This window comes from Micromys minutus (genome assembly GCF_963924665.1).
Source record: "Micromys minutus genome assembly, chromosome: 5".
Taxonomy (NCBI): Eukaryota; Metazoa; Chordata; class Mammalia; order Rodentia; family Muridae; genus Micromys; species Micromys minutus.
Window position 1 is genome coordinate 46,074,306 of NC_137974.1, and position 23,266 is coordinate 46,097,571.

The 23,266-nt window shown below is 47.0% G+C and overlaps 1 protein-coding gene across 2 annotated transcripts in view; it reads left to right on the top strand.

Moving 5' to 3' along the window:
* FARP1 (FERM, ARH/RhoGEF and pleckstrin domain protein 1) overlaps positions 1–23,266 on the top strand; it is a 231,483-nt gene that overhangs the window by 169,548 nt on the left and 38,669 nt on the right. For both annotated transcript variants that reach the window (XM_080917047.1, XM_080917048.1), the window contains exons 5-13: positions 2,448–2,526; positions 8,731–8,828; positions 11,899–12,013; positions 12,801–12,948; positions 14,907–15,002; positions 16,609–16,772; positions 17,863–17,931; positions 20,281–20,356; positions 21,328–21,577. In XM_080917047.1, the coding sequence (XP_080773173.1) occupies positions 2,448–2,526; positions 8,731–8,828; positions 11,899–12,013; positions 12,801–12,948; positions 14,907–15,002; positions 16,609–16,772; positions 17,863–17,931; positions 20,281–20,356; positions 21,328–21,577 (1,095 nt within the window). The remainder of the gene's footprint in view (positions 1–2,447; positions 2,527–8,730; positions 8,829–11,898; positions 12,014–12,800; positions 12,949–14,906; positions 15,003–16,608; positions 16,773–17,862; positions 17,932–20,280; positions 20,357–21,327; positions 21,578–23,266) is intronic.

The following is a 23,266-nucleotide window of genomic DNA, read 5'->3' on the forward strand; positions in this document are numbered from 1 at the left end:
GTTGTACCTGAAGCTCACCACATGTCCTAGCTCACTTCTCTCTGATTGAGAAACGCCTCTAGGCCACTTGTATTGATTGCTGTGGATGTGAAGACATGTAACAAAGTGTCTGTGAGGCCCTTCGACAAACACCTTTGATGCAGATCTCCAGCCATTTAAACTAAGCAACGACTCAGTAAATAACGAGAGGCCCTGTTCCCTTAATGTTCTGGATATGGTAAAGGGAGCTGGGGACACACTGCTGAGACAGCACCCCACACCCATCGCCTAGGTAACCAGGACCTATAGGTTCCTGCTTCTGAGTCCACATTGTCACTTATTCTTGTCGGGATGCATGAGGGGCCCCCTTGTGGTAGGACAGCAGCCATGGTTGCAAAGTCATAACTGGATCAGGCTTGTTACAACATCAGGGACTCCCTCCCTGTGCTGTGACTGGGCCTATGTGGACAGAGCTGTCACTTGGCGCTGACAACAGCATTGTCCTAGCTTTGGGCCCCTCTGGACCTGAGTAGAGAGAAGACAGTGGCCTCTGTCTCTCTTGCCCCACCATGGCTGTTTCTTCTCAGGTCTGACTGACAGGGGAGGGTGCACGTTCCCTCTTGCCTTGTGATGTACGTCCCGCCTCACCCCACCTGGCCTTGGAGCTGGTGTCACCATTTCCCCCCACTTTTAGTGTTAAGTTGGGAATATCGTAGGATCCTTAGTCTCAGCATTTCTGTGCTTTGGGTTAAAAGAACAAAACAAAAAAGATGTATTAGTGTTTGGCACCACATGCATGCAGTGTGCAAGTAGGGCCAGAAGAGGGTGCCAGATCACCTGGGAGTAAAGTTCTGAGCCGCTATGTAGGTGCTGGGATTCAAACCAGGTCCTCTGTTAGAGCAGCCAGTGCTCCTACCCACTGAGCCATCATCCCTCTAGACTCCATGACTCATCTTTTTCTTGTCATTTGTACACAGCTGACATCCTCACTTTAGAGAACATTGCTTTTGCTTTTTTTTTTTTTAAGATTTATTTATTTATTTATTATACATAAGTACACTGTTGCTCTCTTCAGAAACACCAGAAGAGGGCATAGGATCTCATTACAGATGGTTGTGAGCCACCATGTGGTTGCTGAGATTTGAACTCAGGACCTCTGGAAGAGCAGTCAGTGTCCTTAACCACTGAGCCATCTCTCCAGATCTTACTTTTTATTTCTAAACTTGAACATGTGATCAGAAAAATTATGTCCTGAAATCTATGTGTGTGTGTGTGTGTGTGTGTGTGTATGTATGTCTGTGTGTACTTGCACACATGCATTGTGAGTACCTCAGCTATCGAGGATATGCTTGGCAGGCACAGAGGCCCCAGTTTTAACCCGGGCTGCTTCCCACTCCCTTCTGTCCCTGTAGAGCTGCTGCTCTTCTTCCAGATGGCAGCCCCTCTGAGGCTCTTACACCCACCAACAGTCTGAAGTCTCCCGTTGCAAATCACTACAAATCTGTTTGGCTCTCTGCTGAATTCAGAGTTCTCCATCACATGCTCCTCCAGTCCCCCGCTGCTTCCTGGCTTTGTTGCAGATCCTTGGAAATGTGTGTGAGACTGTAAAGGCCTGTGATGGACAATGACTTAAACAGGACCCCAACTCGCCCATATTTTCTCTGCGTGGCGCAGAGCTAAGACACGTCCGATTAGGCGGAAGCAGCCATATTGTAGACAGTTATGTACCCTAAACCCCTGTGAGTGCTTTACATCTCATTATCTCCCCTCCAGATGACTGGATTCCACCTATGACAGGCATTCACTGTCACCTGCCTTTAACCTAGCCCCCAGGAGGCAGAGGCGGGCAGATCTCTGTGAATTTGGAGCCAACTGGAGCTACATAGTGAGATCCTGGGTTAAAAAAGAATCAAAAACAAATACAACACAGCCGATTGATTTAAAAACAGTGGTTAAGAGCACTGGCCACGCCTTCCAGAGAACTTGCCTTCAATTCCCAGGACCCACATGGCAACCTGAATCTGTTTGTAACCTCAGTTCCAGGAGGTCTGGCACCCTCAGACAGACAGACAGACAGACATGCAGGAAGAACACCAATACACTGAACAAGCACACAAACAGATAAGTCAGGACCTGGGAGGCAGAGACAGGCAGATCTCTGCGAATTCCGGGCCAGCCTGGTCTACAGAGGGCTTACAGGACAGCCAGAGCTCCAAGCAGAAACAACAAACCAAAAAACACTTAGTGAAATACAGCTGACATTTAAAAATCCCAGAGGAAACAGAACGGTTGGATGCAGCCCTATGGGCAGTTTCTTAGATGGTTGCCTATTGCTGAGTTAACTGTTGTGACCATTCTGGCTTGGTGGTGATGGTGGGGGTGATGGTGAAGAGCCTCTGGAACTCTTTCTTGGGGACCCGGGAAGCACGGATTGCCACACACCTTACTGATGTTGTCATTTGTTTCAGGACCGAAGCACGTGGTTGTTAAATTTGTTGTGAAATTCTTCCCGCCCGACCACACACAACTCCAGGAAGAACTCACCAGGTTAGTGGTTGTCAGCGGGACTTTTTTCACGAGAGTGCAGAGAGGGGAGTGGACAATAGTCTCTAATTGACTGAATGAGTCGTAGGATTTATTTAACCGTAGCTCTTAAGTGCTTATGGGTTCCACCCTGCCCTCTTCCATAAGTGCCTACAAGACAAAGGGGAGGAGACCACGTGTTGCTGCAGCCTTTACAGCCATGATTGATTATGAAGTAAGGTGACCTTAATGCCTATCGGTCATCTTCTATCCATTACAGTCGGGTCACTTTAGGGACTTTTGTGAAACTGATTTTGAATTCTTTTAAGAATGCTTCAGAGGATCTGGATTCGGTTCCCAGCACACACACTGGGCAGCTCACGACCACCTATAACTCTGGCTCCAGAAGTTTGATGCCCTCTTCTGGCTTCGATGGGAGGCTTCACACATGTGGCATGCACTCGAACACACACACACACACACACACACACACATACACACACACACACATTAGAGAGAGAGAGAGAGAGTTAATTTTATTGTTAAAAAAAAAAAAAGCATCTTTTTTGCCATTGTGGAGAGGTGACATGGCCATTTCAAGAAGGATACCACACATGTGTCTCTGATCTCCACAGAGAAGTATTAACCAAAGGGCTTCACACTAAAGCCAGTTTTATGAATGAGTCACCCCCACTCACCCACAAACAAGTAATTGGGTCAGAATCATCCTAAGAGGGCAAACGTCACCCAGGAACCATGGTTGGTAAAGTTCAGAAGCATCACCCAAGACTGAGAACTCAAGTCCCAAGACACCCAGAGCCAAGGACAGCCCTAGGCCAGTGAAGTCAATGTCTTCCATATCCGGGCATCTAGAGCAGGAACACAGTGCTGAAATAAACCTAGGGCCAGCCCTGGCTGCTGTCGGTTGGCAGTGTGCTTTGCCCCGTCACTGGGCCCTTTCCTACACTGAGAGTCGGAGGCAGGAGTTCTTACTTTACAATTTGCCTCTTTTTAACTTTAGTGTACCTCTGCCTTTAGAGTTTCAGGGGTTTTGTTGTTTTGCCAACTTATCCGTCAAGACTGATAAACCCTGCTGGACGCACGGGCAGGTTTTTATTTCCGCTTTTGTTTTTTGTTCTCTGCGTAAACCAGTATTTGAAGACATGCTTTTTCAGAAACCTCATTCTTTGGTCTTGATGTTAAACAGAATGAGATTTCTGCACAGCCCATCACTGTCCCCAGCACAGTTTGACATTCAGGGAACCTGCTGTTGTTGAGCCTTCCATGCCCTCAGATTCCTGCGTGAGCAGAAATACCATCCATGACGGCGAGTACTGAGATTTATTCATGTGCCAGTGCTGGATGATCAGGACACGGGGCTGTGAACAGGACTTTAGGGGAGGGCCTTCTGGACAGGAGCCCAGCACTGTCCTGGCTGCTGTTAGCAAGAAGAAAGTTAGTCTAGGTTTGCAGTTAGGATGTGGGCCCTCCAGGACTAGCAGGATGCCCGTTTTTTTTTTTTTTTTTTTTTTTTTTTTTTTTTTTTTTTGTAAAGTCGCAAGTTGAGGCTTAGTAGCAGCTCTGTTCCTTTCTGTTTACTGATCGGTACATTCAGGACAGTCAGTGGGGTGGACACCAGCGCCCAGGCTTCAAAGAGAAAAAAGACCTAACTTGGGGGTACATGTTGAAAACAGTAACCAGGGGCTTCTTCTATAAGCAATTTCTAGCTTTTCTTTTATTCCTCTCATTTAAAGATATTTTATATGTTTTGAGTGTTTTGCACATAGTACCACGTGTGTGCCTAGTGCACCAGAGGCCAGCAGAGGACATCAGATCTCCTGGAACTGGAGCTAAGATTGTGAACCGCTGTGTGGATGCTGAGGTCTGGACTCAAGGCCTCTGTGGGGCAGCAAATGCTCTTAACCACAGAGCCATCTCTCCTACCCCAACCCCCAGCTTTCCTTGTAGCAAAGCTCAGAGTTAATTCCCTTGTGCTCATGAGTGGAGTCACACTTGGATTTCCCCCTTTTCTCTGTGTGTCTGTCCGTCTCCAGTGGGGTCACTTCCTGTTCTCAGTCAAAAGATTCTCCCAGAATTCTGTTACAGACCTCCTGCAAAAGTCCCCACTGACTGGCAGGGAAGCTAAATTAATTTTATTTAGAATAGAAAGACTACGAAGTCCTTCCAAATGAAACAGTCAAGTTGTTGATGTTTTGTGGAGTTAGACGCAGGGGGTTGCGTGTGTGATGTGTACCTGTAGGCTCCTGAAGCAAAGGTCCCCTGGTTGTTCCTGCTGGAAGCAATGCTACTGTTTTACATGTATCTGCATTAGTGCCTTCTGAGGAAGCCTGAGCCCTGGCCCCCGTGGGCTTGACTGGAATGACTTCCATTTATAGCACCAAAGGTGTCACTAAGTCTCTGGACTTAGCAGAACAGCCAGTACGTTCTGACTGTGTGGTTAGGAAAGGCCACAGTGTCTTACAGGAAGCTGTTTCTCATGTTCCCCCTGCCTGGGAATGAGGCTAAGGATAGCCAGAGGAAAAGCGTGTCTCCTCCACGTTCCTGTATATATTTTCAAGGCCCTCTGTTGTCAGAGACCTCTTGAGGTTGTCACCCAATACTCAAAAAGCCTGCTAGACTCTGGCCAGAAATAATGTCCCAGAACATTGCTCTGCAAACACAGGACCTCATATTTGAGTTTGTAAATTATTCAGTGTGCAATGCTTTTACAACATAAAACCCTCCCGGTTCAGAATTAAAGCCTGTAGCTCTGTGAAGTCTTGGGTTTGTGGAGCAGGTACCACTGCCTGATCAAGGATTATGAGGCTGGCCCATCCCCCAGGAACCCCTGTGCTCCTGAGCAAGTTGGTTCTTGATCCCACTTTCCTTCCCTTTGGTTGTCTAGTGAGAGGCGGGCAGCAGGTGGTGGGGGCACACAGAGCAGGGCATTTGCTAAGGAAGGAGGTTGCGAGGGTCACCAATGTCAGCTGACAGCCCCCCTGTGTTGTCATGATTTATTTTCTGCCTACTACACAATGATCACTTTTTAAGATTCTTATTATTAGCATTACTATTATTGTTTGCATTTTTAGTTGTTAATGATGAACTGTCTTAAGCAATTTAAAGAAGATTGGTTATTATTTCTCAACATTAATGTTTGTGTTTGAACTGTTGCAGCTACTTCCTCCCATGGGTTATCCTGTCTGATAAATCTGTTCTTTGATAGTTTCACACTTGAATATGATAGGCCTTCTGGCTACTCTCACTTCCCCTCTTGCATCTGTCCTGTCAGCCCACAACCCTGGGTCCCTTTTCCACATTCGCGCCATTTGGTTGGTTGGCTGTGTGTGTGAATGAGGCGGAGAGATGCTAAGCTTAACCATTGCTGTCCGTGTAACCGTGGGTTCGGAGCAGTCCATCAGCCCTGGTGAGTCTAGTGGACTCAACACCGAGTCCCATGTAGTTGTTATGGAAATCTCTGGTAGGTAGTGTTGACAGCCTTTTTCTTTTTTTAGAATGAAAACCATAAACAACATAGAGCTGAGTGTGTAACTAAGTAGCAGAGCACTTGTCTAGTGAAATTGGTTCACTTCTATTGACTTACATAGCGAATCAGTTACTCTTCTATTGACTTGTCATGACTTGTCTAGCTAGTTGGTTACCATGACCAAGACACCAGTGACCATGGAGGCTCATGGAAGAGTTCATTTGGGCTCATGACTCCAGGTGGTTAGAAGCCATGGTACCAAGCATAGATTACAGGTTGCTGGTGGTGGCTGAACCAGCCAGCTCAGAGCTCACATCTTGAAGCACAAGCAGGAAGCCAGAATGGTGAAGGTGAAAAGTCAGGAGTCTAAATTCTCAAAACCCACCCCTAGGAACATAATCGTTCCACAAAGGCACACCTCTTAAACCTCCTCAATGACACCATGAATTGGTGACGCCATGACCTGGTGACTCAAACATCTGAGACCCGCCAAATACCACACCCACCATGTGTAAGAACCGAGGTTCCATCCCAGTGCCATAAAAATATAATAAACCAGTCTTCTGTTTTACAAAGTAGTAGCTGTACTTTATTTAAAAAATTATTAAAAAAATACTTAAGGTTGAGAACACAGGAATAGTTCATTTGGTCACGTATCTCATTAGCATGATATCCGTTCTGATCTTACATACATGTGCATGTGCTTTACGTGTTATGTAATTACATGTTACATCATGTCTTCATCAAATCCAAATTTCCCCACTCCACCCCTTGTTGGTTTTTGTATGTTTTCTAAATTAACACTGAGCGTGGGGGTGCACACCCCTAAGAGGTAGGCAGATCTCTGTAATTTCAAGGCTAGCCTGGTCTGCATAGTGAGTTGCAGGCCATTTGAGGCTACAGTGGCTTAGTGACTCTGACGGACTCACCCCGTGCTTCCCCCAGTCTAGCGTGATTCTTGAGTTCTCTTCACGATGCTGTTCCCAGACCACAAAACACCACACCTCGATTTCTCTCAGCACCTCTTCTTGCTGTTTTGCTTATTCTTCCAAATTTGTGTATTCTGAAGAACTGGAAATTCGTCCCAAGATCTCTGTGGGTGCAATTAAACATTTTGACCAGAATCTATTCTAAATGCTATGTTCTATACATAATACTGAGAATGTGCGTTAGAAAGAAGAGGTGACACTCAGATCTTTCCATAGGAAATAAATAATGTCCTTAACTTCCAGCTTCCTAAATAATTTTTTTTAACAACTCTCCTCAACAGAGTGGATTTTTTTAGAGGCTGTCGAGAGAGGAGTTTCTGTTCCTGTTACACCCTCTTGGGTCCTGTCAAGTCAAACTCTGCCGTCTGCTTGGGCTCTCTGTCCATCCTAATACTAATTTGCCTTCAGTCGCCACCTTTGTGTGTGTTGTTATACATACATGAAGACATGCATGCTTATTGTACATGTATACAATTATTCTTGATTATATCTACCCCAGTGTCTCCTGTGTAGTCCGCTAGTGTCCTCGGATACGGCCCCTTCCCTCCTCATGTTCTCTTGGGGTTTCTGGTTTTGTTTTTGTTTAGGGTTGGCAAAAAAACAAAACAAACAAACAATACCAGGAGAGATGGCTCAGCAGTTAAGGGCACTGACTATTCATTGAGAGGTCCTGAGTTCAATTCCCAGCACCCACATGGTGGCTCACAACCATCTGTAATGGGATCCGATGCCGTCTTCTGACATGTCTGAAGGCAGCTACACTGTACTCACATACTCACGTAAATAATTATGTAACAGAAAAGAGGAAAACCTCACTGGGTCGTTAGTGCTCCCGGCTGAGATGTTGCTGTCTTGACCTCGTGCAGGTAGCAAGATCTGCAGTGAGCTCATTGGTGCAACAACCACGCCATGTCCAAAGTCAGCATTTCGTGGTTCTCCTCCCCGACCTCTGACCCCTCTACCATGACGTTCCCTGAGCCTTGGTGTGGGGACAATATCAATATCCTCTTTAGGGCGACTGCTCCTTGGCCACTTCTCTTCAACAGTTTGACCAGTCACGAGTCTCTGCATTGCTGCCCACTACAGAAGGAGGCTTCTCCCGCCAAGGCCGAGGGGAACTATGGGTATAAACATAAATATTTAGGAAGCACTTTTATGACACATCCATTTAGCAAGACAGCAGTAGCAGCTTCTCTTTCTCGGACATGTGACTCCTCAGGCCACGAGCTTCCAGCCAGGTTTACAGTTGCAGGCGTGGGAAGCAGGCTTCAGGGGGCCTTGCTTAGTTACCCTGCTTAGTTACTTCCACAACCTTCATGTCACGAACGTACCGGGCAGTGACCTAGTTTTGGACCGTACAATGTGATATGATCAATTCTCTTTCTTCTCCACCCTCGATCCCTGTGGACTTTATCAATTCACAATTTAGTAAGTGATAAATAAAATCAGTATTCTTCGGTTCAGTTTAATCATTTTTGTTGTGGTCGAGTTCTTAGAGGTTTGGCTTTGGAGGCCCCTTAAGGCCTCTTGTGACACAACGTATTTAAGAGGGCTCACCTCCATTTAAAACTAGCAGTTCTAAGCCCACCATTCCCTCCGGGGCCCTTACAGATTGCATAGGCTTTCTCCTTACTTGGTTTTTGCATACCTTTAGTTTCTTACTATGTGTTCTGACTGTCGAGAGGAAGCAAACTTTGAACACAGACCCTCCAGTTCCCTTTGTGTGACCTCCGCCTCTGTTGACCTTCACAGGTACCTGTTCGCTCTGCAGGTGAAGCAGGACCTGGCTCAAGGCAGGCTGACGTGTAACGACACCAGCGCCGCTCTCTTGATCTCACACATTGTACAATGTAAGTTCTTGGCAGTTCCTCTGGGAACCAGCTTGGAACCGGCACAATGCCCGGGTTGATGAGGAGTCATAGAAAGAACGTCTGTGTTATTTTTGCTGTTACCGTGGATGACCCCGGGAGAGCAATCCTCAGACGTCAGCTTAGAACCCAGGACTTCTGTGTTCTGGTGATACTTGGTTTTTTTGTTTGTTTGTTTGTTTTGTTTTGTTTTTCTTTTTTAACGACAAATACAGAGTGTCACCTCAGCATCTTGCAAAGAGAAGCTTGGGTGGACAACGGACAGGCTCACCACGTCTGCTTTGTCCCGTTTGCTGAGTGCGGGTCCTTAGTGTTAGGACACAGCTGCCGCAGGTTTCACTTGGGTCTCCTACAAAACTTAGAACATAGCTTCACTGCTCAGATAGTCTCATGTCAGACTTGCCCAGTCACTAAAGTTTACCCCCAATGTGTGCCTTCAGTGCCCTTTGCAGAGGCACCTAGGGCAGTGAAGAATCTGATTCACCGCCTGAACTGTGTCCACTGAGGGCCACTGAGACGATTTGCCTTCGCTTCCCGATGTCTGGACGCTCTGCCCCTCACGTGCCGCCGAAGTGCTGGGGCTTACTGGGTGGTAGAGAAGAACCCTGTGGTGCATGAGCCACGCTTGGCTCTATGCGTGGATCAGCGGTGTGTATTAAACAGCACATCCCTAAATGGAGCCACACGGAAGAAATAGCCGATCTATGCAGATGTGTCTTTGTTTCAGGAGACTGACCCCAGATTTTTCATCAGAGCAGCATGCAGCGATTGCTGATTGGTTGTTCACAGAGACTCTGTAAATCATGATTACCTTTTCTAAGTTTACATGGATTTATGTATATGTCACACGTGTGTCGGCGCCCATAGGTGCCAAAAGACGGCATAAAACTAGCTGGGTTACAGGTGGTTGGTGAGCCTCCTGATGTGAGACCTGAACTTAGATCCTCTGGAAGAACGAAGAATGTTCCTAACCATTGAGCCATCTCTCCAGCCTCTTTGTTTTTCTTTCACGAGTGTTTGCCTCTGTGTGTGTGGATACCCATAGAGACACTAGGACTGCATAGAGCTCTTGGGAACTGAGTTACAGGTGCTGGCAAGCTGCTGTATGAGTTCTGGGAACTGAGCCCAGGTCCCCTGCAAGAGCAGGAAGTGCTCTTAACCACCGAGTCATCTCTCCAGCCCACATATCTATGGTGAACAACAGGAATCAGTTACTCTTTCTCAAGACCAGATAGAAGAAACTGAAGAAAGAAATCAAAGCTTCTGTTCAGGCAGCTGATAACAATGTCGGTAGGCCAGGGTGGCCCTCAGCTTTGTGCACTGTTCTCTGTGAAGGAATGGGAATTCGATAGGTAGCTAGGAAACCCCATGGCAGAGGAAGCCAGTAAGTGAGATTCATCCAGTGTTGCCAGATGAGTCTACACAGCTTAGTGCAAGACAGGTAGTCTCAGGGTGGCGTGGGGCAGCATAGAGTCCACGCTTGGTGACAGTGGGTGGGTGGGCAGGATGTGGCAGGCTGCTTTGCATGACTGGACAAAGGGTAGCTTTTACAGGAACTCTTGCTTCCCTAAGCAGCAGGGTCATTCACTGCTTTCTGGTAGCTTGTTACACAGGTAATCAGATGCACGGGAAAGGCATGCCTCCCAGGAGTCTTACAGACTTGCACTCAATGGTGCTGTGAGGCACAGTTGTTCTTTCAAACCCTAGGGCCTGATGTGTGCATAGTACAGCAAGTTCATCACCAGATACGAGTTGAGGTTGCATAAGAAAGCACATCGTGTTGCCTGTGGATGGAAAAAAAAAATCTATGCAAGTACAGTCTCACCTGTTATTTCTAAATGGTATAAGAAATTTAGTAAACTCTTAAGGTAAAACAACAACCACCACGTTAAATTGTTTACCTTTCCTCCCATTGACATACCTTCTTGGATAACAACTCCATGTTAAGAGTTCTGTCAGTTAACTCCTAGGTCTCTGTACACTGAGTCACCCAATAATCACCCACAGGTGAAGAATTTACTGAGAAGGGGAGAAAGACAGACAGGAGTGACTCCCAGTGCCCGTAGCACATTGAATGAATGCCCCGACAGCTGGATACTTCGAAGTCACTGTTAGACAGGATTTGTGTCTCAGAAAAGAAATGATGAATTCTAAGTTCATCAATGACCTGATGGTTTCTGTGGTGAAAATTTTTCGGAGTTTCAATTTCTTTTTTTAAAAAAACACAGATATGTAAGAGTATGTTTTCATTTTAACTCCAGGTGTGGGATATGGGGCTGCTTCAGATTGTCCGCAGCAGCTGACTGTGATTGGCCTCAGGCTCTAGCACGGGTGTGATTTTGCTAGCTGCAGGTGGTTTCTGTGATTATGTGATGTTTAGAATTCTGGGGGTTTTTCAGAGGATATATAAAGGCTAGGACCCGGAGAGGTGAGGTGGGTTGTTGTTGGTCATGGTTTGTTAAGTAGTCGTGCACAGAGAAGAAAGAAGAAATTAATTGTCCTGACAGCGGAGATCAAACCTGCCCCAGGGAACTTGAGGCCCTTAGTCATAAGGAGGTAGTATAACAGCCATGTTGCCCCCATTCTGATCCCTGACTTTATTCAGGGATTCCTTTCCTTTCCCCCATCCTTTTTTCTGTCCTATCTGGTGTTAGGGGTTGAAAGGAGGGAAGAAAGGCAGAGGAAAGAACCCACAAAGTAGCAGAAGAGCAGCTACAATGTCACTGATTGCAAATTGTATCAAGACCACTTACTGTTCCCTTCTGGTGATTACACCTGTCCTGATAACATTAAAACGGAAAAGAAGCCAAAGTATGTGTGACTAAAAGAAGGATAAGTCTGAAGTTTTCTTCGAAGCTACTAGCCTGAAGAAGGAGTAGATGTCACCTACATGGGTCAAACTGAATTAAGGTCACGTCCCACTCTGAGGCAGAAGTAGCACAAGGTTCGCACCGGATGTCACCTATCAGCTTTGTATTTGCTGTCCAGGGATTGTGACACATTCTGAGGAGTTTACTATGTGGCCCATTTTTTCCCCTTTGTTTCTTTGTAGCCGAGATTGGGGATTTTGATGAAGCTTTGGACAGAGAACACTTAGCAAAAAATAAGTACGTACCTCAACAGGATGCACTAGAAGACAAAATCGTGGAGTTCCACCACAGCCACATGTGAGTACTATTGCTCCCCAGTAGCTGCTCTCTGCCTCCCGGCACAGAGAGGTTCGTGAGCTCGCATACACACTCCTCCATGTTATGTGACACATGACAAAGGCTGTAGGAAGGAGCACAGAGTTTCACTGCAGTGTTGTGGTCTAACCTGGACTCTTAATAAATGCAGAGACCAGTGGTTGAGATCCTAGCTGTGAGACAGAGTGACCCAAGACATAAGGGAGAGGGTAAGGCTTGCAGACCATTGGGCAGCCATCCTGACAGAGCATGGGGAGGTGTGTGTCAAACCAGGCACAGGGTTAAAAACAGGGAGACTTCAGAACTTTTGTGATAGCCCCAGTTTGGGGCCTTTGCTTTGATGGGGAGAACATCTTCAAAGGACTCTCAGCGCCTTCCCTCCCTCTGTGGCTCAGAAGCAGGCATTTGACCCTGGCAATAGAAGAAACACAGCCTGGCATTTGGCTCTCAAGTTCAGCTGACTCAAACTGGCTGAAAACTCGCCTAACACAGAGGTGTTTCACTTTTACATGACCCAGAGGAAACAGATTCTGAAGAGCTGGCTGGGCTGGAGATAGAACTTGAGGTTTTGTGTTACCCGGTAATAGGGCTTTTGTCCTCGATGTGTGGCTCTGGGCTTAGCAGGTAGAGGTGGGTGTCATCTGATCTTGCAGCCTGTAGCTTGCCGTCAAGTGCCTTTTATTTCCCAGGAGAAGCTGCCCAATCTCAAAGTAATAGATGTGGGGGATTCAAATCCCCTGGCCTTTCTCTCCCCTCCTTGCTTTGTCAGTGGACAAACCCCGGCAGAGTCAGATTTCCAGCTCCTGGAAGTGGCCCGTCGGCTGGAGATGTACGGAATCCGGTTACACCCTGCCAAGGACAGGGAAGGCACCAAGATTAACCTGGCTGTCGCCAACACTGGAATTCTAGTGTTTCAGGTGTGGGGAACACAGCACCTTTCCCTTGGTGAGGGAGGGAGGTGAATGGGATCTCCTTTCCAGGTTCATGTGGGGGGCCATAAGGCCTCTAGTGGATATCTTCAAGTAACAAGGAAAGTAACCCCTCCAGGCCTTTGGCTTTTGGGTGTTTTGTTTGTCTGTCTGTCTGGCTGTTTCGGCAATCCTCCTTGTCCTACTTGGAAACTGTCCATTAGAGATTTGTTTGGGTTTAATAGATCTTAAGAGATCTATAGAACCTGATGACTCCCAGGAGGCCTGTCCTGAGAGCGCAGTGTCCAGGAGAGATGACCTCAGATGCCAAGCAAATGCCTTCCATACTCAGAGGTGACATCTTGACACTTAGTTAAAATTTGATCTTTTGAGGTTTTTTTTTCTTTCAAATTAACTTGTGTTTGACCAGTTTATTTGGGACCTTACCATACCCCACTCTGAAAGCACACGTGCTTTTCAGAAAGAATGACCCTGCAGGTATCACCTGTTTGCAGCAAGACAAACTGTCTGTGCATTTTTAACCCGTGCCATCCCTAAGGGCATGTGACCCTCTTCAGTGTGCCTGCTGTCTGTCCCTGGCTGTGGGGTGACTTTACTTGACCAATCAATGCTTTTCCCTTCCTAGCTTCCTTCAAGTATGATTTGCTGGCCAGCCCATAGTTAAAAAATGCAGCTTCCTAGGTTCATTTGCATAGATATTTGAATTTTGTGAAACTACAATAGTGAACATTCACGAATTGGTATGAACCCTTTCCTGTTACGCAAAACCACCGGAGCTACTTAAGGAATAGGAGAAAGGTTCGAATAGTCACAGTTTGATGAACTAACGTTCCAAACAGCACATACTTCTAGGATGCCCTGGCTCCAGAGTCTCCCTACATTTCTCACATACATAGACTCTCAAGCACACAAACACACTCTCAAGCAAGCACACTCGAGCACACACACAGACACAGACACACACACACACACACACTCAAGCATATACACTCTCTCAAGGGCACACACACACACTCAAGCATACACACTCTCAAGCACACACACACACTCTCTCTCTCTCAAGCATGCACACACATACACACACTATCAAGCACACAAACATACACATACCCAAGCTTACTACACACCATACACACACACACACACACACACGCGAGTCTTCTACATAGAATCAATTTATGGCACACATTAAATATTACACACACCTCTAAAGACTGGGGCTTGGGACTTATACCTGGTATTAGGAAGAATACTTTGAGGTGCAGGATGGTATCTGAGAAGGAACCACTCCCCACAGTTTTTAACCTCTACAAATAATCCACAAGTACCTGATATTAAGGAACAATAGAACCCAGTGTTGAGTTCCGGCCGTTAAATTTCCAAACCAAACATTTGAACATTTCTGAAGGTCATAAGCAGAGGAAAAAAGTACCACGATTGAATCAATGTGCTTTGCTTGTGTTCAATATGATCAAAATATGGAGAACGGTTGGAGCATTTAGTTGTGTGAGAAGAAAGTGGTGTGGGATTAATCTTGAAGCCCTGCCTCATTGCCCCATCCTACCACTCTGGGGACGATTTGCATAGGCTCTGTGTACATTACGTATACACGTTTCCGTTTCCATTTCACTAACATTAAGAAAACAAATCTGTCTCGCTGAGCTTCGTGTGTGGTCTGATGAGATACCATCTAAAAAGCCCTTAGTACAGTACCTTGGCCCTCTGTGAGATGGTTCTTATTGGTGTGGTGGTTGTCGTGATTTTGTTTTTATTTATCTTCTTTTCATTACCTTGGCCAGTGCCTTCCCTGCTTGAAGGCAGGTGTGGTCTGAATGCCAGATTCTATAATTTGTGAGAAATAACACTGAGTGTCTGGTGTCTCCGCCGTCCACCTACGGTCCCCGTGTGCACACACGCCTGGCTCACGGCGTGCTCTCCTTTCTTAGGGCTTCACGAAGATCAATGCTTTTAACTGGGCCAAGGTGCGGAAGCTGAGCTTCAAGCGGAAGCGCTTTCTTATCAAGCTCAGACCTGATGTGAATGTAAGTCACGGTGGAACGTAAGTGTGGGACCAGCCAAGCTGTCCGTGGATGGGTTGTGCCTGTGGGCTAAGGTCTGTTCAGGGGGCCTGTGAAGGTGCTCTGGGAGGATTGTATATCCAGACGCTTGGGAGGGCTTTTGCTGTCACTTCTGGGAGGAAGGATTGAAAGAACACACAGGTGCTTACCCAAGGAGAACGTTTCCCCTCCAGACAAACAGCTTGAGCTGTGTTATGGCCGAATGTCCAGCCTATGGCTCTGCCCTGGGACCCCAGCATTCCACCATATTCCTGGCATCTCCTAACTTGCTTGTTTGTAGTCCTGGCTTGCTAGCTCCCACTCTTGCCCTTACACTGCCCTGGGAGCTCATTTTCATGGGCTAACTACGGCATCTCAGTACAGAACCCCCAAGTGTGTTGCCCACTTGGGATGGGCTTTGGGAAGAGAATAGGGTCTTCTTGGTCTGCCAAAAGCCACACAAGAGAGATGGGACGTCCCTGATGCCTGCCCTACCTGAACCTGAGTCCTGTCCCACAGGGGTCACCAGGGCAGTCCAGGCTCACAGGGTAGCTGCAGTGTGGATTAGGTGGAAACAACCCCTGCCACCGGTACATGATTCTCTGTGAGAAAATGCAGTTATGGTTCTGGAAAGCCAGTTGATATGGGAACAACTACAGCACACATTCTAAGCGGAGTTGGTGTGAACTCTTGAGAGCCCCAACGTAGTCAGGGCTGCTGGGAATGCTAAGGACTTGGTGACGTTTGTTTCCAAAACATGAGCACTGAAATTGGAAACACTGAGTAGAAAGTTACCATGTCTCTTCCAGAATCAGAACACACAAGTATTTAGTATTTCTGTACATCAGGAAGGAAGAAACTTCATTTTCCCCGTTAGTCTTGGGGCTACCTAGAGACCAGTGCCAGCTGCTGTTTTATTTTTATTTTTTTAAGTGGAATTAAAAGTCAACCTGGGGACTGGAGAGATGGCTCAGTGGTTAAGAGCACTGACTGCTCTTCCAGAGGTCCTGAGTTCAAATCCCAGCACCCACATGGTGGCTCACAATCATCTGTAATGAGATCTGATGCCCTCTTCTGTTGTGTCTGAAGACAGCTACAGAGCACTCATATATAATAAATAAATAAATCTTTAAATAAAAAAAAGTCGACCTGAACAGGAGCCAAGAGGAAGAAAATACAGAAGAGTCTCAGTTTAGACATTTTAAGGAAGGGGTGTGTGAATACTTGGACTGTTTTTAAGGAGGCAGCAGAAGCCAAGAGAAGCAGTGTGTTTATGGATAGACCTGCTAAGAAGTGTTACCACCCCACTAAAGCTACGCGACTGTGTCCTCTTTGTTCCTGTAAGATCTAAAGAGAGAGAGGCTGGGAAGCTCCCTGCCTCGGCATTGGGAATGGGCATGTTGTTCTCAATCCTTGAATCAATGATTGTACAACAAGACACACAATTAATGATTTTATTGGACAAATCTATTTCTGTTTTTTGTTTTTTGTTTGTTTTATTTTCTTTGTTTGTTTGGTTGGTTTTTGCTATCTCATCGGAAAGATTGTGAGCAGGGCAGGGGGAAACAAAAGCTGTATTTACTCCTTTCAGAGCTCATACCAGGACACTTTGGAATTCCTGATGGCCGGTCGAGACTTCTGCAAGTCCTTCTGGAAAATATGCGTGGAGCACCATGCCTTCTTCAGACTCTTTGAAGAACCCAAGCCAAAGCCAAAGCCTGTTCTCTTCAGCCGAGGGTCGTCGTTCCGATTTAGGTACGAGTGACCCTTGACAAGGCCATTTGCTCTTCATGTGAGCATTTGTCTAAGCTTCGTCCATCACGGCTGTTGTGAGTCACAGATAAGGCAAGCCATGGTCGGGGTTGTGGCCAATGGAGTCACTGGCTTGCTTATCCCATCCAGCTCCATCTTGCCTCTGTAGTCCTGTTTGAACCTTCGAGAACCACTTAGCTATCTGCCCGTTGAGGTCAGATCCCACACAAGTGTCCAGATGGATTTTTTTTTCAATCACTTAAGGATTTCGAACATGGGTACAGTGTGTTTTGATCAAACCTATTCACTGTCTCGCTCCTCAAATTTCTTCTGTGTACTGGACACCGCTTTTCCCTCCAACCTCTCATAGGCTCTTCTAAGTCCATCATGTCCAGGTGGTTCCGCCCATATGTGCTTGGTGTAGGGTTCTACTAGAACCTGGAGAACCTGTAAGAGGCTGCACCCCAAGAAAACGGGTTTGCTGGGTGGTGGTGGTGCACGCCTTTTATCCCAGCCTGGTCTACATAGCAAACTCCAGAACATCCAGGGCCACACGGAGAAACCCTGTCTTGATGGAAAGCAAACAGAATTATCAGTCACTAAGTAACTCTCCCCCCATCTGGGAACTTGAACTCGGGCACCTCGTACGTTCTAGGCAAGTACTGTTCCACTGAGCCAGCCGCTTTCCCGCAGAAAGGAGTTTAGTTACGAAAGCGAGTGTCTCATTTGTCTTAGGTGTTGCATCAGAGACTGGACCGCCTTGGGTTTGTATTATCAGTCGTTTTTTTTTAAACAATGCTGACATTCGCGGTATAAGGAACACTGGCCTAAGAATACTCAGAGAACTAAGTTTTCTCCATCCTCATACACTGCACAGACTAGACTCCTGGGACCTGCTGTTTTCACAGCCACCCATGGCCATCAAGTGGGTTTATTCAATTGGCTGTTTTCTCTGTTACATAAAACGAAAATGACCCAGAAGGCAAATGGACAGCAAACCCCAGGGCTCCCTCGAGATTGTTTTTCTTGTCACCAGCCGAGAGGCAAGAGTCCCTCATGTCACTTCCCTTTACTCTTATGGTCTTCCTTTCAGTGGTCGGACTCAGAAGCAAGTTCTTGACTACGTTAAGGAAGGAGGCCACAAGAAAGTACAGTTTGAAAGGTAAGAGGCTCTTTCGAGCCAGCGCCATTCTGAGTGCCTTATACTTCTTTACCCGGCCTGGGGCAAGTGACACTCACCTGCACAGTCAACCTCAGCAAGTCGGGGTTGGACAGGAGCATTTTAGGACTCAGGCCCCTCACTCAAGATAAAATGTCCTGAGACCACAGTGACAGATGAGGGAGGAAGGGCTAATGTAGGGCTGAGTGAGCCCAGGGCAGAGATAAGCCAGTTCCACTTGAAGATGTTGGCTTTCGAATATTTCTGGTTGGGAGGGAAGCCACAGGATTTGTTGCTGTTTCTGTTGGTGGCAGATGCTTGGCAAAACAAGATATTTGCCAGGCACTGTTCAGGGCCCCTTACTTTTTAATTTTATGTGAATACACTGTCACTCTCTTCAGACACACCAGAAGAGGGCATCCAATCTCCATTACGGATGGTTATGAGCCACCGTGTGGTTGCTGGGAATTGTCAGGACCTTTGGAAGAGCAGTCAGAGCTCTTAACCACTGAGCCATCTCTCCAGCCCGGTCAGTGGTCTTTTATTTCCTGCTTAAATGTGGAGACCCTGAGACTGGAGCACATAGAGCAAGCACCACAGGTCTCCTAAATGGAGAGTGGCCCCTGGCCCACTAGCTCCAGAGCCCAGAGCTTGTCAGCACCTGTGGGACTCCCAAAGGAGAAGCAGAACCCGAGCTGGAGTAAGATGAAGGGCCAGGAGTGAAGAGATGGCCTGAGCCCCCGCCAAGTGCCTGCGAGTATTTGTTTTTAACCCTCCTGTTTTCCATGAACATTTACTCTAGCGTTCAGATAGGATGTAACAGACACTTACATTCTCACAACTTGGCATTGACAACTTCAGGTTCATCTGCACTGACCTGGGAATCTGAAGAGTGGAAAAGATCCTAGTCAAAAATGTACATTATAAATACTATGTAAAATAAATATTATCTAAAATAAATATTATCTAAAATAGCCTCCGAGTAATGTGTATAAGGTAGATGGGAAACAAATAAATAAATTTCATGTTCAGATTAGGATCCTGTCTCCAAGATACCACATTTGTAAGTGCCAGTATTCCAAAATCTAATTACTTACATTCCAAACTTCAGGGTAAAGGATGCCCAACCTGTATCAGTATTTTGACATACGTAATTCTTCAGTTCTTTTTATGTGTTGCTACAGTGACTTGTAGAAAAAACTACCTGTCACTGCCTTTTTTTGTTTTAATTTTCCTCCTCTTTCCAAAAGAAACTTCTAGATTTATGTATCTTCTGGATTTCAATACAGACTTATTAAAAGATATTTTGTGTATGGGTGTATGAATTTTCACTTACATAAATACTGACGCTGCTTGTAATGCTGTTGTATTCCATACTCACGGAACAGGCATTAGAACTTGTCACGTACTGAGCTCATGCGGTGGTGTGAGTACATCTGACTCTTGTGTGCCAGAGCTCTCTGTGTGTTATAGGGCTCACTCTCTGAAAGATGTTTGGGTCATTTCGATGCTTTATCCTAATTGTGCTAAAATAAGTCTGGTACAGTTTCTCCTGTCCTATACCCAGAAATGTGGCACTAGGGTGCTTTTGCCTATGTACCCAAGCCACTAGCTTACCTGAAACAGCCTTGCACACACACACACATACACACACACACACACATTATATAATTCTATGATTTATATGTATATATATAAATAATTATATATATAATATAATTATATAAATATATATATATAATTCTATGATTTTCTTAGATGATTAGCAGTTAGCATGTCAAAAACCAAGCAGAAGGTAGCACTGATTGTCCATATAGATGCCCTGGGGCCTTTCCACGTGAAGAGAAGATGTGTGCACACTGGAGGGATACAGCCACGTGAATTCAGTCCTTGAAAGTGTAATGCCTGTTCATGGATAGGGGACAAGATAAAGGCCCTGTGCTGGTCACACTATAGTCCCCTGAGGATCAATTTTCTTACAGGGGAGCCTTTCTCTCCTGGGTCTACATAGTGTAGAGTGAGATGGTCTTTGGCATAGATCTGATCTAGAAAATACTGAATGGAATTTACAAATTGATACATTGATAGCTTGCAGATCAGAGCTTTTGATGCCTAGTGGCTATTCCTCTCTCTTGACTTTCTCCCAAGCCAGCAGGCATCGCTCAGTCATTCTCGGTCCTTCAGCAGCTAGGATAGGATTCTTAGGAGAATGCAGCGTTTTTGGCACCTGTGTTTGTGTGTCTGTCACATTGACCAAGAAAGTTCTGGGTACCTTCATGCTTGAAGTACTCAAAGTGCTTCATTTAATCAAAGCTGTCCTGACATTAGCTGTCTTGTGTGATTCCCCCTCAGAAAACACAGCAAGATCCATTCCACTAGGAGCCTTGTCTCACAGCCCACAGCACCGAATTCAGAAGTGCCAAAACAGGTCAGTGGTGGTCATGGACGACTGTGGGTCTTTCCTTTACTTCTTGTATGTTATACTTACCCACTGTGCTTTCCAGTCCTGTCTCCTTTACCTCTGGGATTTGGCACAGGTAGTCCTGAGCTGACTTTGGGCTCTGCCCCAAGCCTGTCCTGATCAAGCCCTTGGAAGTAGCTTGTTGTCAGCTGCTGTTCTATATTTTAACTCCGAACCTTGTGAGTCTGGGCATTGAACAGACATGGCAGCCCGTGTCTGCTGTGTAACTGAAGGACACTGGGCAGGCAGACGCTTGGTAGAGGTCCTGCTCGGACAGCCATGCTTCTCGCCAGGCAGCCTCTGCTGACAGAGTCCCAAGGACATGTGTTGTGGAGCAGTGGACAAGCGACAGTAGGGAAAATTGTCCCTCTTGTTCTGACTGTGGCAGGAGTACCCGACCAAGGGCTGGCGGCTTAGGATGTTGTTCTCAGCATTTCCCTCAGAGATTAAGAATTTGTCTGAGAAAGAGCATGAAGGTGCTTCTGTGATGTGACTTCACCACCAGCCATTTCCCAATCATGTTAACCTGTCTCTCCAAGTGCAGAAGTCTGTGGCTTTTCTGGGGTCTCTGTCATATTGTCATCATGGGCATCTCTGCCATCCCATTGGCCCTAGCTAGGGAGCTATTCATGGGCTGCTATATGGACACCCTAGAATTCCCATCTGAGATGAGGGTCACGGAAAACAAAATCAGTTGAACTCATATTCTGGGGACCTAGCTAGAGCGCATCTCCACCCCGAAGGAGCCCTGTAGATCATGAGTTTCACTTCCTACCTGAGCACAGGTTGCATCCTGGGGAGGCAGCCATGGCTTCTATAGTGCCATTAGTCCTAGCTGGGGAGGGGGAGGCACTTCCAAACTAAAGCCGACGTCTTCACTCCTTCCCCACTCTAGTATAACCACCTGCCTCAGTGCTTTTCCTGTTCTCCCTGCCCAGTCTCCACAGAGCGCCAGCCTTACCTTCAGAGAAGGTACCGAGTCTCCCAGTGGCCAGAGCTGCCGGCAGGCGAAGGAAACAAAAGTTTGTACCTTGGAGTCGGGATCACACCAAAGCCCCGCCCTCTCTAAGAGCTCTCCGGGGAGCAAAGCTGCAGATGGAACCACCATGGTGCCGCCCGAGGAAGAGGATGAGGATGGCAAGGATGGCATCCGGCCAAGTCACCCTCAGCCCCCACAGCCAAGCACAGGTCCAGCATCCCGGGCCGCTGGAGGCAGTAGTAATTCCATTCCCTTCATTGACTGTAGCGATGTAGATAGCGAATATGACCTGCTCAGAGAACCAGGGTCCCAGTCACGGTCCCAAACAAATGACAACTATGAAGGTGATCTGACCAGTGGTGTTTATCTACTGTCCAGGGATGAGAGGCAAGCAGAGACTAGGCCCAGAGCTTCCCCTCCCTCTGCAAAGCCCTCCCGGCCTCCTTCTAGAGAATTCCTTGATGATGATTCAGCGGATATTACCTTTGATCTGAGCGGGAGCCCTGGGCTCCCGAGACATAGCTCCCTGATAGATGAAATGTTCAGGGCCTCCACTGGCCGCAGCCCCCTGGCCACCCCACTGTCTCCCTGCAGCAGAAGCTCCAGTCCAGATTTGAGCTGGGACAGAACTGGGTCCCAAGGCTATGTCTCTGAAAATGGACATGACCCTAGGGAAAGGAGTATGGGGGAAGATGCTTTCCCAAAGCAGGGTCCCCCGTATGGAAACTGCTCCCCCGCCCTGCAGAGGCCACGCCTGAGGAATCTTCCTAGCCGATACAATAAGTCAGAGACAGACCCACTCATCCTTAGCCAGGCAGCCCCCACCCCAGAGTCCATGGAGAGGCTTGATGACCGGGAGGAGGAGGGGTTGGCCCACACGGCTGCTCCCCAAGGTACGACGCTAGCCAATGGGACCCAACCCACAGGCTCCACCTCGGAGGTCACCCTCTCGCAGGCGGTGTGCAGGGATAGCGAAGTGGACCAGCTGGCACCCCTGCAGGTGACAGAGTGCTCCACTAGCAGCGGGAATGAATCTAGCGATTCAGACTCTGCCATGGCAAGCCCTTCAAGGAAGTCCCCGGCACTTGTCCGCCCAACAAGCCTGAGTTCCCCGCTCAAGAGGAAGGGTGAGACGGGTTTGCAGGGCCTGCAGCCCGGTGAGGAGGAAGGGGAACACGAGTGAGGGGCCTGGCAGGCAGGTGGTCAGCTGCTGATTACAAATTCAGGGTTGACACAGAGAGGGTCTGCTCTAGTGACTTGTTTGTTTTTAGCCGATGTTTGTTAGGTAAAGTTCGGGGCAGGCACATATTTATGGATGGTGCCTGACTCTTTACTCAGACCTGTAACAAACACAGAACTTAACACGAGCGGCTTACCTTTTAGAAAGCATGGTACAAGGTGTACAGCAAAAGCCTTAACAAGTTACTGGAGGTTTGTTTTGCTGGCCGAAGGCAGTAAGAAATACCTTATTATAAACCCGGTAGTGTGAACAGTGTATTATATTTACATGGTAATTTTCTGTGCGTGCAGTTGTGTGTGCAGGAGTTTTGACTGAAATGTCCCTGAAATCACAGAAAAGTGTTCTGTCTGTCCCCTACTTAAAAGTGGGGTTGTTTTCCAGACCCTATAAAGAGGCATGGACAAATCTGAGTCCAGGTGGAAGTTGGTTAATAGCTGAGGTTGTGTCAGGAAAATTATGCTCAAGAGTGGTGGGTGTTTTAATGGGAAGAATCCAGGGTTCTTCTGGCTTCCCGGGCTTCCTGTGAAGCGCTATAAAAGCCGTCAGGTCTCTAGAAATAGCCATTTGCCTGGGATTGCTCATTCGGTTGGGTTCTCATTGCCAGATCATTAGTTTTTTAAGGAAATGGCTGACTCTCAGAACCTCTTGGTGAACCAGA